The sequence below is a fragment of the Alligator sinensis genome, unplaced genomic scaffold (assembly GCF_000455745.1).
Source record: "Alligator sinensis unplaced genomic scaffold, ASM45574v1 scaffold550_1, whole genome shotgun sequence".
In the NCBI taxonomy this organism is placed as follows: domain Eukaryota; kingdom Metazoa; phylum Chordata; order Crocodylia; family Alligatoridae; genus Alligator; species Alligator sinensis.
The window spans coordinates 1,369,383-1,382,049 of NW_005841980.1; the positions used below are offsets into that span (position 1 = coordinate 1,369,383).

At 45.5% G+C, this 12,667-nt stretch overlaps 1 protein-coding gene across 3 annotated transcripts in view; it reads right to left on the reverse strand.

Moving 5' to 3' along the window:
• The window catches only part of GRIA1 (glutamate ionotropic receptor AMPA type subunit 1), a 137,817-nt gene that overhangs the window by 38,378 nt on the left and 86,772 nt on the right, over window positions 1-12,667 (reverse strand). For all 3 annotated transcript variants that reach the window (XM_006021137.1, XM_006021135.1, XM_006021136.1), the window contains 5 exons: window positions 7,850-8,011; window positions 7,081-7,248; window positions 6,648-6,752; window positions 4,239-4,349; window positions 1,669-1,875 (listed from right to left, as the gene is read on the reverse strand). In XM_006021137.1, the coding sequence (XP_006021199.1) occupies window positions 1,669-1,875; window positions 4,239-4,349; window positions 6,648-6,752; window positions 7,081-7,248; window positions 7,850-8,011 (753 nt within the window). The remainder of the gene's footprint in view (window positions 1-1,668; window positions 1,876-4,238; window positions 4,350-6,647; window positions 6,753-7,080; window positions 7,249-7,849; window positions 8,012-12,667) is intronic.

The window sequence follows — 12,667 nt, forward strand, 5'->3', positions numbered from 1 at the left end:
AAGGGGAACATAGTTTGATGCTGTATTGAATGCATTAAAAACTAAACGTTTCCAATCAGTTCAACAGCAGCAACAATCGCAGCCACAAAAAAATCCCAATTCAGGCTGAACCAACCTGAAAGAAAAGATTTCATTTCAATTCTCCCAGGGAATAATCTCGTTTTTGCGGAAACTGAATTTTCCAGCAGAAAATTGTTCGGATGGGAAATTTGTGGCCAGCTCTAGCGAATAACGATCAAAGCCATCCAGCAACCAGATGTAAAGGCAAGGGGCAGGGTGCACGGTTAAAAAGCAGGAATACTAACAGGTGATTCACAAATAAAACCATTTGGCTGTTGGGAATGCGACTTGTCGGAAAGCCGTGATTTTTAAGCCAGGGGCAATTTTGCACCCCGTTAGAAAAAAGCTGGCAACACAGATGTGCCCAGTGGCAGTTTTGGGGTAGGATGCCTGTTTAATTTTCTTCCCAGGTCTCCTTTGGACTGCTTCTCTGCAGTGGGAGACATGGCATAGCTGCAGGCTTTCCTCCTGAAAAGAAGATTATATGCCGTAACGTGTTAAACCCATGGTATTGAATAGGAAAGGTCATGCTGGTTGCTGCTGGCTAAACCTAAAGCATGGTACTCAAGTTCTATAGGAACTGATTGCACTAATTGACACCGACTGACAAGAACACCGGTAACAGGCTGAACGGCTCACCTTTTATCAAAGTGAGCATTTAAAAGCTGAGTTGGGGTTGAAGCACCTAGCAACACACAATAATGGCACCTTTCAAAAATGATAGGGAGTGAGAGAAAGAAGCAGAGTGAGACAGAGAGGATACCATTGATGCATTAAGAGGACACACACATCTTGTGTCGGGGTATTCAGACTCGTGCATAAGTGCATCAGAGCGTCTGTAGGCGCTTACGTGCATGTGCAAGCACAAGATGTGGATGTCTTATCAAGATGCAATGGGACAATCATCTCTAGTTCTTGAATGCATTTTTACTACGGGGCCAAGGGCTGCAAGATAACCAAGACTCACAAAATCCTCCTTGGCCCTGTGCATGACAAGATTTCAGGGCTCACCCAGGAAAGGAGGATGAGTCTGGGAGGTCAAGACAGCTGGAGCTCAAAAGACCATCTTGCCCAACTGCTTGATATATCAGAGAAGCAGAGGAAACTGGTAATAACAGTGGATAGGAGGCTGTGCTGACTGCAGGCTGTGGCCTTCTTTATTTGGGGGGGAGGGAGGGGGGTCTATGTTTGTTCCCAAGCAAAAGCCAGAATGAGGGCTTAGAAAAACCTATGCCCCAAACTAGATCCAGGTTGGAAAGCTGAACTTGGAGATTCAAGCTGGTTTAAAGGCCAGCTTAGCTCTGACCTGGGGACTGGGGTGTTGGTTGAGCCCGACTCTGTGCCAGAGGCTCACAGGAGGAGGGAAAGCTTTGGGCTTATCTGTGTAAGCAAGCGGCAATGTCCCCCTGCCCTAGCAGAAGCTGTTCTCAGCTCAGCTAGCAGGAGGGAGCATCAGAAGGTCTTGCCAACTAGATCTTATAGTTTAGGATAGCTTGTATATACATCCACATGTGCTAGGGCCTGTTGCAACCCAGTAACGGCAGTAAGTCATGATGAGTGGACCTCAATAAAGTCATTATGAACCAATGGACAAGGTTGGAAACTTACTCCATACACCAGTTCTCCCACCATGCCATTCCATGTTTTAGAGTCAGGGTCCCGGGCTCCATACTTCCCATCTCTCACTATCTCCAACGTGTAATTGTAGCCAACATGCTTAGCGATCTCAGCAGCAAGCTCCACGCAGTAGCCTTCATACCTGTCATTGCCTTCAAGCTGGTTGGCGTTCTTCTTGAGCATCACGTACGGGTCTTCCTGGCAGAGAGAAAGCAAATTATTCTGCCATGCCTCTCCCTCCTCATGTCATGCTTTCAGACTAGGGTACTAGCTACAGTTCTCACTGCTTTTTCAGCACAGCCACTTTCATGAAGAATTTGGACCCTTGGTCCATGTCTTCCAGGTCTTTATGGGGCAGAATTTTGAAGCAACCCTCCTCAATTAATCAATTGGACCTAATCAATGAGAAGTGATATGACATCTTCAACAGTCACCAAAAGGGATAGAATAGCTTCCATCTCTAGGTCCCCAAATCTGTCACACTGACCGAGTCTTCATCGGTCTATCTCTGTGAGGTAAGAAGATGCAACGGTGCAGTACATTAAATATAAAAAAAAAATATGGAGGTGCCTGATGTTCCTTCGTAGTTATGCTTGAGTTTTGTTTTTTAAAGGAAGCTTTCACCTCTCTGTTATTTATGCAGAATACAGAAGAATATTCCCCAACATTACAGCTCCAACTCTTAGTTGGGAATATAAAACTCAGGTATGACGCATCTAGTTTAACCTCTCTTGATGTTTTGTGTATTTATCATATTGCCTTGTGTTTCCTTCTGTTCAGCATGCTTAATGTCTGCTCAATATCTGAAATATGTAATTATCCAAGGCAATTACAAACACTTTTTGGGACTATCAGAAGAATCACAGCAGCAGAAAATGAGGGTGGGAAGGGACCTTGGGAGGTCACGTCTAGTCCAACCCCCTGCTCAAAGCAGGACCAGCCCCAACTACATCATCCCAGCCAAGGCTTTGTCTACCTGCGTCTTAACAACCTCTAAAGATAGAGACCCCATCACCTCTCTGGGTAACCTGTTCCACTGCTTTATTATCCTCCTAGGGAGAAAGTTTTTCCTAATGTCCAACCTCAATTTTACTTTCTGCAACTGAAGCCCATTGCTCCTTGTCCTGTCATCTGCCCCCACTGAGACCAGTCCAGCTCCAGCCTCTTTGCAGCCCCCCTGCAGGGAGGTGAAGGCTGCTATTAAATTCCTTCTCAGTCTTCTCTTCTCCAGACTAAATAAGCCCACTTCCCTCAGCTTCTCCTCACAAGTTGTTCATAGATTGCAATGCTGGAAGGGACCTCCAAAGATCATCGGGTCCAGCCCCCTGCACCAGGCAGGAAAGTCAACTGGGGGCCAGGTGACCCCAGCAAGGTGTCTGTCCAGTCTCCTCTTGAAGATTTCCAGGGTAGGCGATTGCACCACATCTGGAGGGAGCTTATTTCACATTCTGGACACCCTGACTTTGAGGAAGTTTTTCCTAATGTTGAGCCTGAAATGGTCTTCCAGGAGTTCATGGCCATTACTTCTGGTTTTACCCACGGGTGCCCTGGTGAATAGCTGTTCACCGAGCCCTGTGGCTCCAGCCCCTGATCCACTTGCGTTACCCTCCACTGGACTCCCTTCAACTTGTCCACATCCTTTCTGTAGCGGGGGGCCAAAACTGGACACTGGACTCCAGACATGGCCTCCCCAGTGCAGAATAGAGGGGGGGAATAATTACTTCCTCTGGTTTTACCCACGGGTGCCCTGGTGAATAGCTGTTCACCGAGCCCTGTGGCTCCAGCCCCTGATCCACTTGCGTTACCCTCCACTGGACTCCCTTCAACTTGTCCACATCCTTTCTGTAGCGGGGGGCCAAAACTGGACACTGGACTCCAGACATGGCCTCCCCAGTGCAGAATAGAGGGGGGGAATAATTACTTCCCTTGATCTGCTAGCACCGCTCCTACCAATGCAGCCCAGGATGCCATTAGCCGTCTTGGCAACACGGGCACACTGCTGGCTCATATCATGTCCACTGTAACCCCCGGGGCCTTTTCTGCAGAGCTGCTGCTTAGCCTGTTGGCCCCAAGCCTGTAGCAATGCATGGGACTCTTCCGTCCTAAGTGTGGGACTATGCACTTGTCCTTGTTGAACCTCATGAGATTTATTTTGGCTCAATCCTCCAATTTGTCTAGGTCCCTCTGCATCCAAGCCCTACCCTCCAGCATATCTACTACTCCTGCCAGCCCGGTGTCATCTGCAAACTTGCTGAGGGTGTGCTCTGCCATCTTCCACATCATTAATGAAGATATTGGGAAAAAAAAGAGCCTCAAGACCAACCCCTGGGGCACTCCACTTGATACCGACTGCCAACTAGACCTCAAGCCGTTGATCACTACCTGTTGAACCCGATGATCCAGCCAGCTTTCCATCTACCTTACTGTCCATTCATTCAACCTGTACTTCCTTAACTTTGTGCAGTTATTATTTTATGTAAAATGTTTCAAGAAAAGGGGGAGACAGCGCACAAAAAATGTAAGCGGAGAAAGTTTTGAGGGAGACGTGTGAGAAAACTTACTAGAATTGTGGTAACTATGTATGTCTTGTTCTGGAGACTCATGGATTCGTTGCCACCTTGTGCATCTGTGGCTGCTGGGACAAACTTTTCATCTTCGTTCCAGTAGCCAATCTGCGAATGACAGAAAGAACATGACTCCCCGCTGACGTCTCTTTGCAAGCTGAACCAAGAGGAGATCAGAGTACCAGTACGTTTGCCCAGCCTCACCCTGGTCATAACCCAGCAAAGTGCTAATAATGCTCCTGCATACTTAACCTTTTCCCCCCGTGCAGGCCTAAACCTAGGCAAACGGATGCCAAACTTTGCTATGTGTATGTAGGTATTTAAAAAAATAATTGCTTCTCTCTGAGCCTTCTACTTAGGCAAGTAAATAACTAAAGAAACTCACATCATTGTACAATGACTTGTTCATATATTTTTTTTTAAATGGCCATCACTAATTCACAACGAACCTCTTTAGGCCCATAAGAATCCTCATCACAGCTAAAGATTTGCATGAGTAAAGATCAACCCCTAAGATGCCTTGAAGAATGGGGACAAATCAGGGGGAAGAGGAGAAGATAGGTTAAAAAGAGGGAAATGGGGTTTGTCTAACATTACAAACATGTAGAGTTACACATGCATCTACCAGGCGATAAAAGAGAGCACCTGATGTTATTAATGATCAGGGATCCAGCCTTTGCCACCACAGCTCACAAGCACAGCAGGAAGCTGTGAGCATCAACGGGAAGTTCATTCTGGAGGCTTGGTTTTACAAGACTTTTTCCATCAAAAACATGCCGGGGCGAGGTTGCATGAGCTCTGCTGACGTGAAAGGGATTTCTTATCCCATTACATGGGGAAAAAGTATTAATAGAGGGTAAGACCAGTAGCCTGTTGACGGATGATTAGAGATCATGGCAATGCAGGAGATAAAAACCCAACAAAACAGCAGACAATTCTCATCTCTCTTTATTGTAAAGAATGAAAAAGGAAATAATGTGAGCAAAGAGCTTCCAAAGCTCTGCTTGAGAGCAATGCAAGTGGAAAAAAAAAACATTTATTTTGCGTTTCTCACCTACTTGAGCCAATAGACCATGTGCTACACTGGAAATAGCTTGCCAGGATTTTTGCAATAAATGTGAAGCCTAACATGTGGGGTCTATCTTGGTCATCTTGCTTTTACAGTGAGCTAATGGCAACACGCTTTGTCAGTGCTCGGTTCTCCTATGCTTTTCTACTGTCTATAATTGCCGTTATTATATTATAATCTTTGTGGTAGCAAATCTGCATCGCAAACACAGACTAGGACTTCCCCGATACTGTGTGCTGTACCAACACATGCATAATTTTCAGTTATGCAGATGCACATCATCATGCTGGAAGAAAGATCCTGTTTTGACTAACAAAAAAGTTCTGCCTCTGCACATCTCTCGCTAGCCAGTTATCACCAAAATATAAAACTGCACAAAACATTTCCCCAAAGGGAATAACATTTCAGGAACTGCATTTCAGTGAGTCCTTTTTAGTGGGGTCTGACTGGACCCTGAATGCTGCAGGTATAACCACAGATCCTGTGCAATACAGTTAGCATATGTGGAAATATTGTGTGCTATTTTCCCTCATTAAACACACATCTATGTCTTTTTCAGTGGGTAACACAAATCCTAAATTATTTAATAGCCTTGCTTCAGCTCGCTGCATAATTGAAGCCTTCTTCATCCACCAAAAACGTTTCTAAAGCACTTCAAATTCCAAAGGGCAAAGGGAGAAAAATCTCTCTCCATACGAGTATTTTGTATGGAAGTGGGAGTGTGCTGGATGGAGTCAGATTTTCAAAAGGGCTTGAGTTTCAAGGGCTCAGCACCCATGAACAGAGCTAGATTTTCAAAAGGGTTTAGCTCCCATTAGCCACCTACACAAGACTTCAAATTTTAAAGGTCCCCCACCGCTCCCATTGTGGTTGGATTTTCAAAAGAAGTTAAAATGCAGTAAGTCCCTGCAATAAGCAGAGCAGTTCGGAGAATCTGGCTACTTATTTTTGTGCCTAAATGGAAATTGGGCCCTTCTGAAAATTGCGTTTGGACGATGGGCACTGAGGTCAGCTGGAAATCCTGGTCAGCTGAAGCCGGCATTGAGTTCCCGTTGAAGTTAAGCGGTGAAACTCCCCTTGACGACAATGGGATGAGAATTAGGCCAACTGAGGTTGCCTCTGAAAATCCCTCCCACCTATGGTATCTACATCATGCACTGAGGTTTCTCTCTCACACCTTCTTTTACTTGCAGGGAGCACTCAGGTCACCAGCTACCTTACCCAAAAGTCCTCCGTTTCCTGATTCACGAGGAGAACCGGGCTATGAGAAAGCCCCATTGCCTCCCGGGCCCTGAGCTGTGCCCTGCTGCTTTCAGACACAAGCTGCTTTGCGTTACCTTCCGGATCCCATCGTGTTTCATTTCCATCACATGAAGGGTGTAGTTGGTCCGACGACCTTTCTCGTTAAACTGAACATTTCCAGTTAATCCTTCAAAATGCACCTGAGAGGGATAAGGGTGAAATGATCAACCGCACACGCAAGAAGCATGCAGAAGAACAGAAAAGAAACCTCAGGTGTTTTGACCTGCTCAAGATGAGCTTGGGACTGTATTTGTAGGGAACTGGAGGTGTTGTCCATACCAGTTAACGGTCACTTAATTACCTCCTGATGATCCACAGAAGCCTCAAAATCAACCATCTGAAACTCTTATCCCCTGGGTCTCACTCCAGGAACCTCTTACAAAATGCCTCCGGTATAGAGGAAGGCTACCCTTTGGAAGAACAATGCTTTGATCCTGTTTGGAAAGAGCAGCATGGGGTTGTTTCTACCTGCTGCAGAGCTCTCTGAATGTCAATGCCTTGACCCCAAGGAACGGCCGGATTTGCAAGGCAATCCCCAGCGTTTCCGCGACGGGAGATGTCAATCCGCTGCCTCCGTAGGCTCTGGAAGGCCTCAGCCATCACCCGAACTCCATCGTAAGTAAGAGCAGATGTGTACTAGAAGAGGAATGAGAGAGGGGTATCATCTGTTAGCGTGGGTTGATCTTACATATATACACGTAGGTGTACCGGTTCCTTCCACAGGAGCTCCTGGTGTGGAACCGGTATCTGAAGTCTCACTGTATGATTCGTTTCAGGGCAATTTACTTCATTTTCATCCTTTCACATGACATTTCCAGCATGATAACAGGAATCTGGATGCTATCTCCACTATTTTGTAGGCTACTGCAAGTATGTACCTTGCCCCCTAGAAGACTACAGAGAAGAGAAGCTAAAGAGACTTGCTATCTTAGTCTCTTATTCATAGATTCATAGATGTCAGGGTCGGAAGGGACCTCAATAGATCATCGAGTCCGACCCCCAAAATATTCTTCTAGACTAAATGCTTTGCAAATGCTGGACTCTTGCTTACTACAAGGACAGATCTTTTTTCCTTCCTTCTGCCTTTCAAAAACGAGGTGTGTGTTATTATACGGCAGGGGCATGCTTAATGCAAGAAAAACCGAGAATGGCTCAAGCTGAATATTGAGACATAAGAATATTAGCACCTGAGGTTGGCCGACACTACCTTAAACAAATGGCTTTCTATACCACTTGCCTTTGGCTTCTTCCAGTCAACTCGAGGGTGCTCCCTGGCATCATTGCTCTTCCACTGCTGCATGATCCGGGCTGGGATGGTGTCTGTATAATTCACCAACTGAAAGCCAGTCAGATTGGCTCCACTCTCTTTGAATTTTATTAGGTCAATGTCCCTGAATCCCTAACGTAGGAGAGAAGCAAAAGGAGAGGATCACTGGAGGGACACAGGCCTGGAGAAAATGGCTTCTAGATAAAGAATGGCATGCTGCAACTCTAGGTACGTTTCTTCCATCCCCCTTAAGATGACGACTGATCTGATAGCCTCTCTTCCCTGTGAAAATAAAGATCCTGAATTTTAACCAAGGTTTTGCCTTCAATGAACCCGAACCAATTTCCATTTTTGCACAAGCAATATGGAAGACCCAAGCCGGCCGGTAACTTTAATTTCAATGCAGCAAAATGAATAGGCAGATTAACAAGAGCTCATTTTTATGAGCGCTCGGTAGAGTAATGGAAAAAAAAGAATTATTCCTAAATAATGATTCAATGGAAGTGTCAAAATTTTCAGTGAATATTACCATAGTTGCAATGAATTAGTCAGCCAGTCCTAAATTTTATACACTCAATCAAATACTAGTGGAGATATATTTCTCTTGCAAATTATGCTTTGTAAAAAGGAATGAAGCCTGAGCAAACAACCTTCAGTAGACTAAGAAGTAAAAATTCATAATTAATCTGTCAAAGGAGCGGATCTCTTAGAAAGACACTAGTGGGGTTATAACATTTGATACTCAGAAGGAAAAAAATAACTAGTTTTTCCATTCCCTTTGGAAGATTTTCACTGAACCCGATTTCTGCATTGATTTCCCCCAGCTCATCATGTGTGTGTCTATATACATCCACGAATGTACACACACATGCATTATAGGGTTGCACACAACTACTCTGCTACGAGTATTAATTTCAGGGGGTTTTCAGAGAAAACTATGGAAACATTTGCTTTGAATCAAAAGCAAATAATGAGGCAGATTTTACAAGCAGGTAAAGGTGAGGGAAAGGTCAAATACCAGGCTTTCCAATGTTGACTATATCCTTTTAGCGTGGCGGGTATAATAAACCAGTTTCTGCAAGAATGGCAGCACTGAGATCCCTCTTTGCTCTCTGTGCTGCTGTGTGTCATGGAGGTTGTACTTTGAGTGCAGAAACACCAAAGGAAACATGCCAGTAGCATCTCCAAGACCACCCGGCATCTTCTACAAGAGACATTGTGAGATGGATGGAGTGGGGTAGTGCTAATGACCATGTGTGCTCTACTGACAAATGCCCTTTTCCACTTCCCTTGGCAGTGTTGCATCCTGCTTGCCCATGTCCTCTACAAACGTCCTCCAGGACGTCCCATTGGCACTAGTATTCTCTTCTCTGTCTTTCTCAACGCTGTTAATGATGCCAGGGCTTACAGCACCAGAATACAGCCCCTTCCTTGCCTACCAGGGACTGCAACATCAGATCAAAAACAATGCTGTCTTGCAATTAATGTAATAATTCTCATCAGTGCAGCGGTCTGAGCATCAGGACCTTCAGTGGAAACCAGTTATAGGAACAGACTGGTCGCAAGGAAGGAAATGGACTAAACCTCTCTCCCAAGTTAATGTAGGGCCAAGGGGAATCATAAATGGTTTAGCAGGGTCCGTTACATGCTCCCCTGCTAGTTTTTCTTGCTTTTTTAGCAAGGAATTTAGCATCCATTTGTTGTCTCATGCTTGGATGTAGAGAGATAAATTATAGATGCTTTAAGAAGATGATTTATTTTGCTTCTAAGTGAAGCTTTTTAGGTTAAAAAAAAATATAGCAGTGCTCTAAGTCAGGTATTTCTCCACATGCTAGGTTAGCACACTTCCATCTCATTTGTAATTGCTAGTGTAGGGGTTTCAGAAACCTAGGGCTGTGACTAATGAATAGAAAATGCAGTTGAGTACCGTCTCTGACATCTTAATACATGGCAGGTCAAGTGGCTTTTGACACACATGGCTTCTAGGGTGCAGTGGCCTAGGAGGTTATCAGTGCCAAGTGGTTATCCATAACTGGAGCCAAATTGCACTGACAGTTGACTTCTGGGATGATTTCAGGGAAAAGTCCTTTGGAGGAAACATTGCCACAAAGCAGCTTGAAGCTGGAGTCAGCAGTTCCTCCTCAGGAGGCCCGCAAAGGCATGAAGAGAAGTCCAGTATTGCAGCAAGACGCTTCACGTATAAAATAAAATATACGGAAAAAGAAATGGGTTTGTAAGTCATGAGTAAAATATTATAGTTGAAGATATTCTCTTGTCACCATTGATGAGGAAGGGCAGTAAAAGAGTGATTGTCTCACCTAGAACGTGATTTCTCTGCCCAATGCATTATGTGATTTGACTGTAACAAAACTTTTGGGCCATACTAGTCATGCCATGGACATATGTAATCCACTGTATATCACGGACAGGCTATAGGTAGTATAACTGCACGTGGAAATGCAGCTGGTGCATATGCCTTCAAATTAGCAGGAAATCACCATGAAAGGACAATCTGAAGTGACTCCAGTTTCCGTTCTTCTGTCTGAACTCAGTAAGTCACAGAGAAAACATTGCATTGCACCACCGCAAGGTAACAGCCACGCGTGCTGCTCCATCTTCAGCATCCTTAGATCTGGAAACAAATCCGCACAGAAGTGCCTGGCTTTTGCCATCAAATGCAAGTGCAGCAAGAAATCTACAGCACACGGGACCTGGGATATTAAGCTTTTCTTTTTTTTTTTTTAAAAGAAAAAGCTCACATGAGCTATTAAGGTCAAGCAAATGCAATGGATTGGCTTCAAGTTGCTTGCTATACTGATTCTGTGAGGTTATGAAGGTTGCTGGCAGAGAGCCTCTCAAACTCCATGCAGTCGCACTTCAAATGGCCCACGTTGGGTCTTCACCCTGATGAACGCACCCCCTGATGCTTAGAGCAGTGGGGGATTGACATTTATTTCAGCCACCGGTGCAAGGCCTGTAGTGGTGTCATTGGAGGACAAGGCATATTGGAGCTTGAATCCACCATGCCTTCTCCAGCAATCATCTCTCACCACAATGCAGTGGAAGCTGTTGATATGAGAAGCACATCTACCAGTGGAAATTCCTCCTATAGGGGAGCGGTACCCTTTTGGGAAGTACAATTTTGGAGGGTTTTTTTTGCAAAACTTGGCAGACCAGAGGATCCATCCCTGTGCCTTCTTCATGCCTGGCCTAGTTGGAAAGCTATGGAAATCACAAATGGATAATAAAACAACCACTGCAGTCTGGATCCCGTGAGGCCGAGGGTCTCACACCACCTTTCCTCCCCATGCCTACCCTGACTCACGGGTCAACTCATGGTTCAAGTAATAGTTACGTTTAATTCAAAAGGGGGCCACCTCCTGTCTCACCCCCATTTTGAATGGCTCTCTTTCAACCTTAATAAGCCTCCCAAAAATTGTGCAGAGAAGTCCTGTGGTTGGGAAGTACCGTACAGGTGGCTGTTAAGGGCCATAATGCATTCAAAGAGAAAGGGAAAACATGATTGCATTGGTGACGGCGCCTTGTTAATTGTGTTTTCCTGGCTGCAGCTGTTCTTTCTGCTGTGCTCAAGCTGAAGCCATTTTTCAGCCAGAGGTTGTTTTACTATCCCATTCATTGCCTTGATTCCTGGGAGAGAAGTCAGTGATGGCTATGCATTTGTATTCCTCTCCGTTGCTTGTGGGCTCAGTCATCAAAAGAAATGCATAATGCAGGAAGACTGATGACTTGAAATGGGCTTTGTGAATCTGTCTTGATTAACTGGTTGGGGAAGGATCTGCCTTGAAAAGAAAAAAAGCCCTTAGAAATCAGTCAGCTCCTCCCTCAGACCCCAGGAATACAGTCCACCACTCAAGACGATGGCCATCCGACATTGCAAGCAAAGCCCCTATCAACCCTTCGGTGCCTGAATCCGTGCAGTTTTATCTGTGTAAGGGCGTATCTATGATGCAGTTGAGGGCATCCCTCAACCCGTGCGAGCCTCACGCCAGCTCCCCTTTCCTGATGCCCTGCACCAAAGCGATCCAGGTTGTAATCCTCATTTCTCGAGCACAGCACTAAGATAAATCCCGCATTTCCTAGGTGAACCCTTCGAGACTACTACTTCCTCTTCTTCTGGGCTTGTCTCTACTGACAGCAGAGAGGGAAAGTGGAGCACAGAGAAGCTGGAAGGTAGGAATGGTGAATTGTGGGATTGTTGCTGATGGACTTCTTGTGCAAAGGACATAGATAATTTGGGTAGGGGGGGGGGGGGAGGGTAAGAAGTATGTTGGGGGGGGGGGGGGGGGGGAAGGATTTAAAGAGCCCTCTCCCCTGTAGGGGACATGCAGCAGCACTCCTTGAGTAAATGATAGCATTGGACAAATACCCGTCTTGCCCCTTTATATCCATGCCCCTGCCTGACACACCTGGATGAGTTATAAACTCACTGCAGCAGGTGATGGGTGAAGAGGTGAATGGGGACAGGGACCACTTGAAACCTGGAAGTTCAGCAGAGCTTCCTGGGTGCCAGGGGTTGAGACTATAGACAGTCAGGGGGTATGTATAGGCTTTGGACAACGTGAAAGTTGACCCAAACTCTCAGCAAAGACATAGTCCAAGGTCCTGAGATGTCCCTTATCGCTCTGCTATCGAGGCCTTCATCACTGTGAAAGTACGTTTCTTCACCATGCCACCACGTGGCAGGGAAGTGCCGGTATCACTGTTTAATGGAGGGAGCATGAAGACGCACATGTGGGAGATAAATAACGTGCTCCACGTCATCCTGCT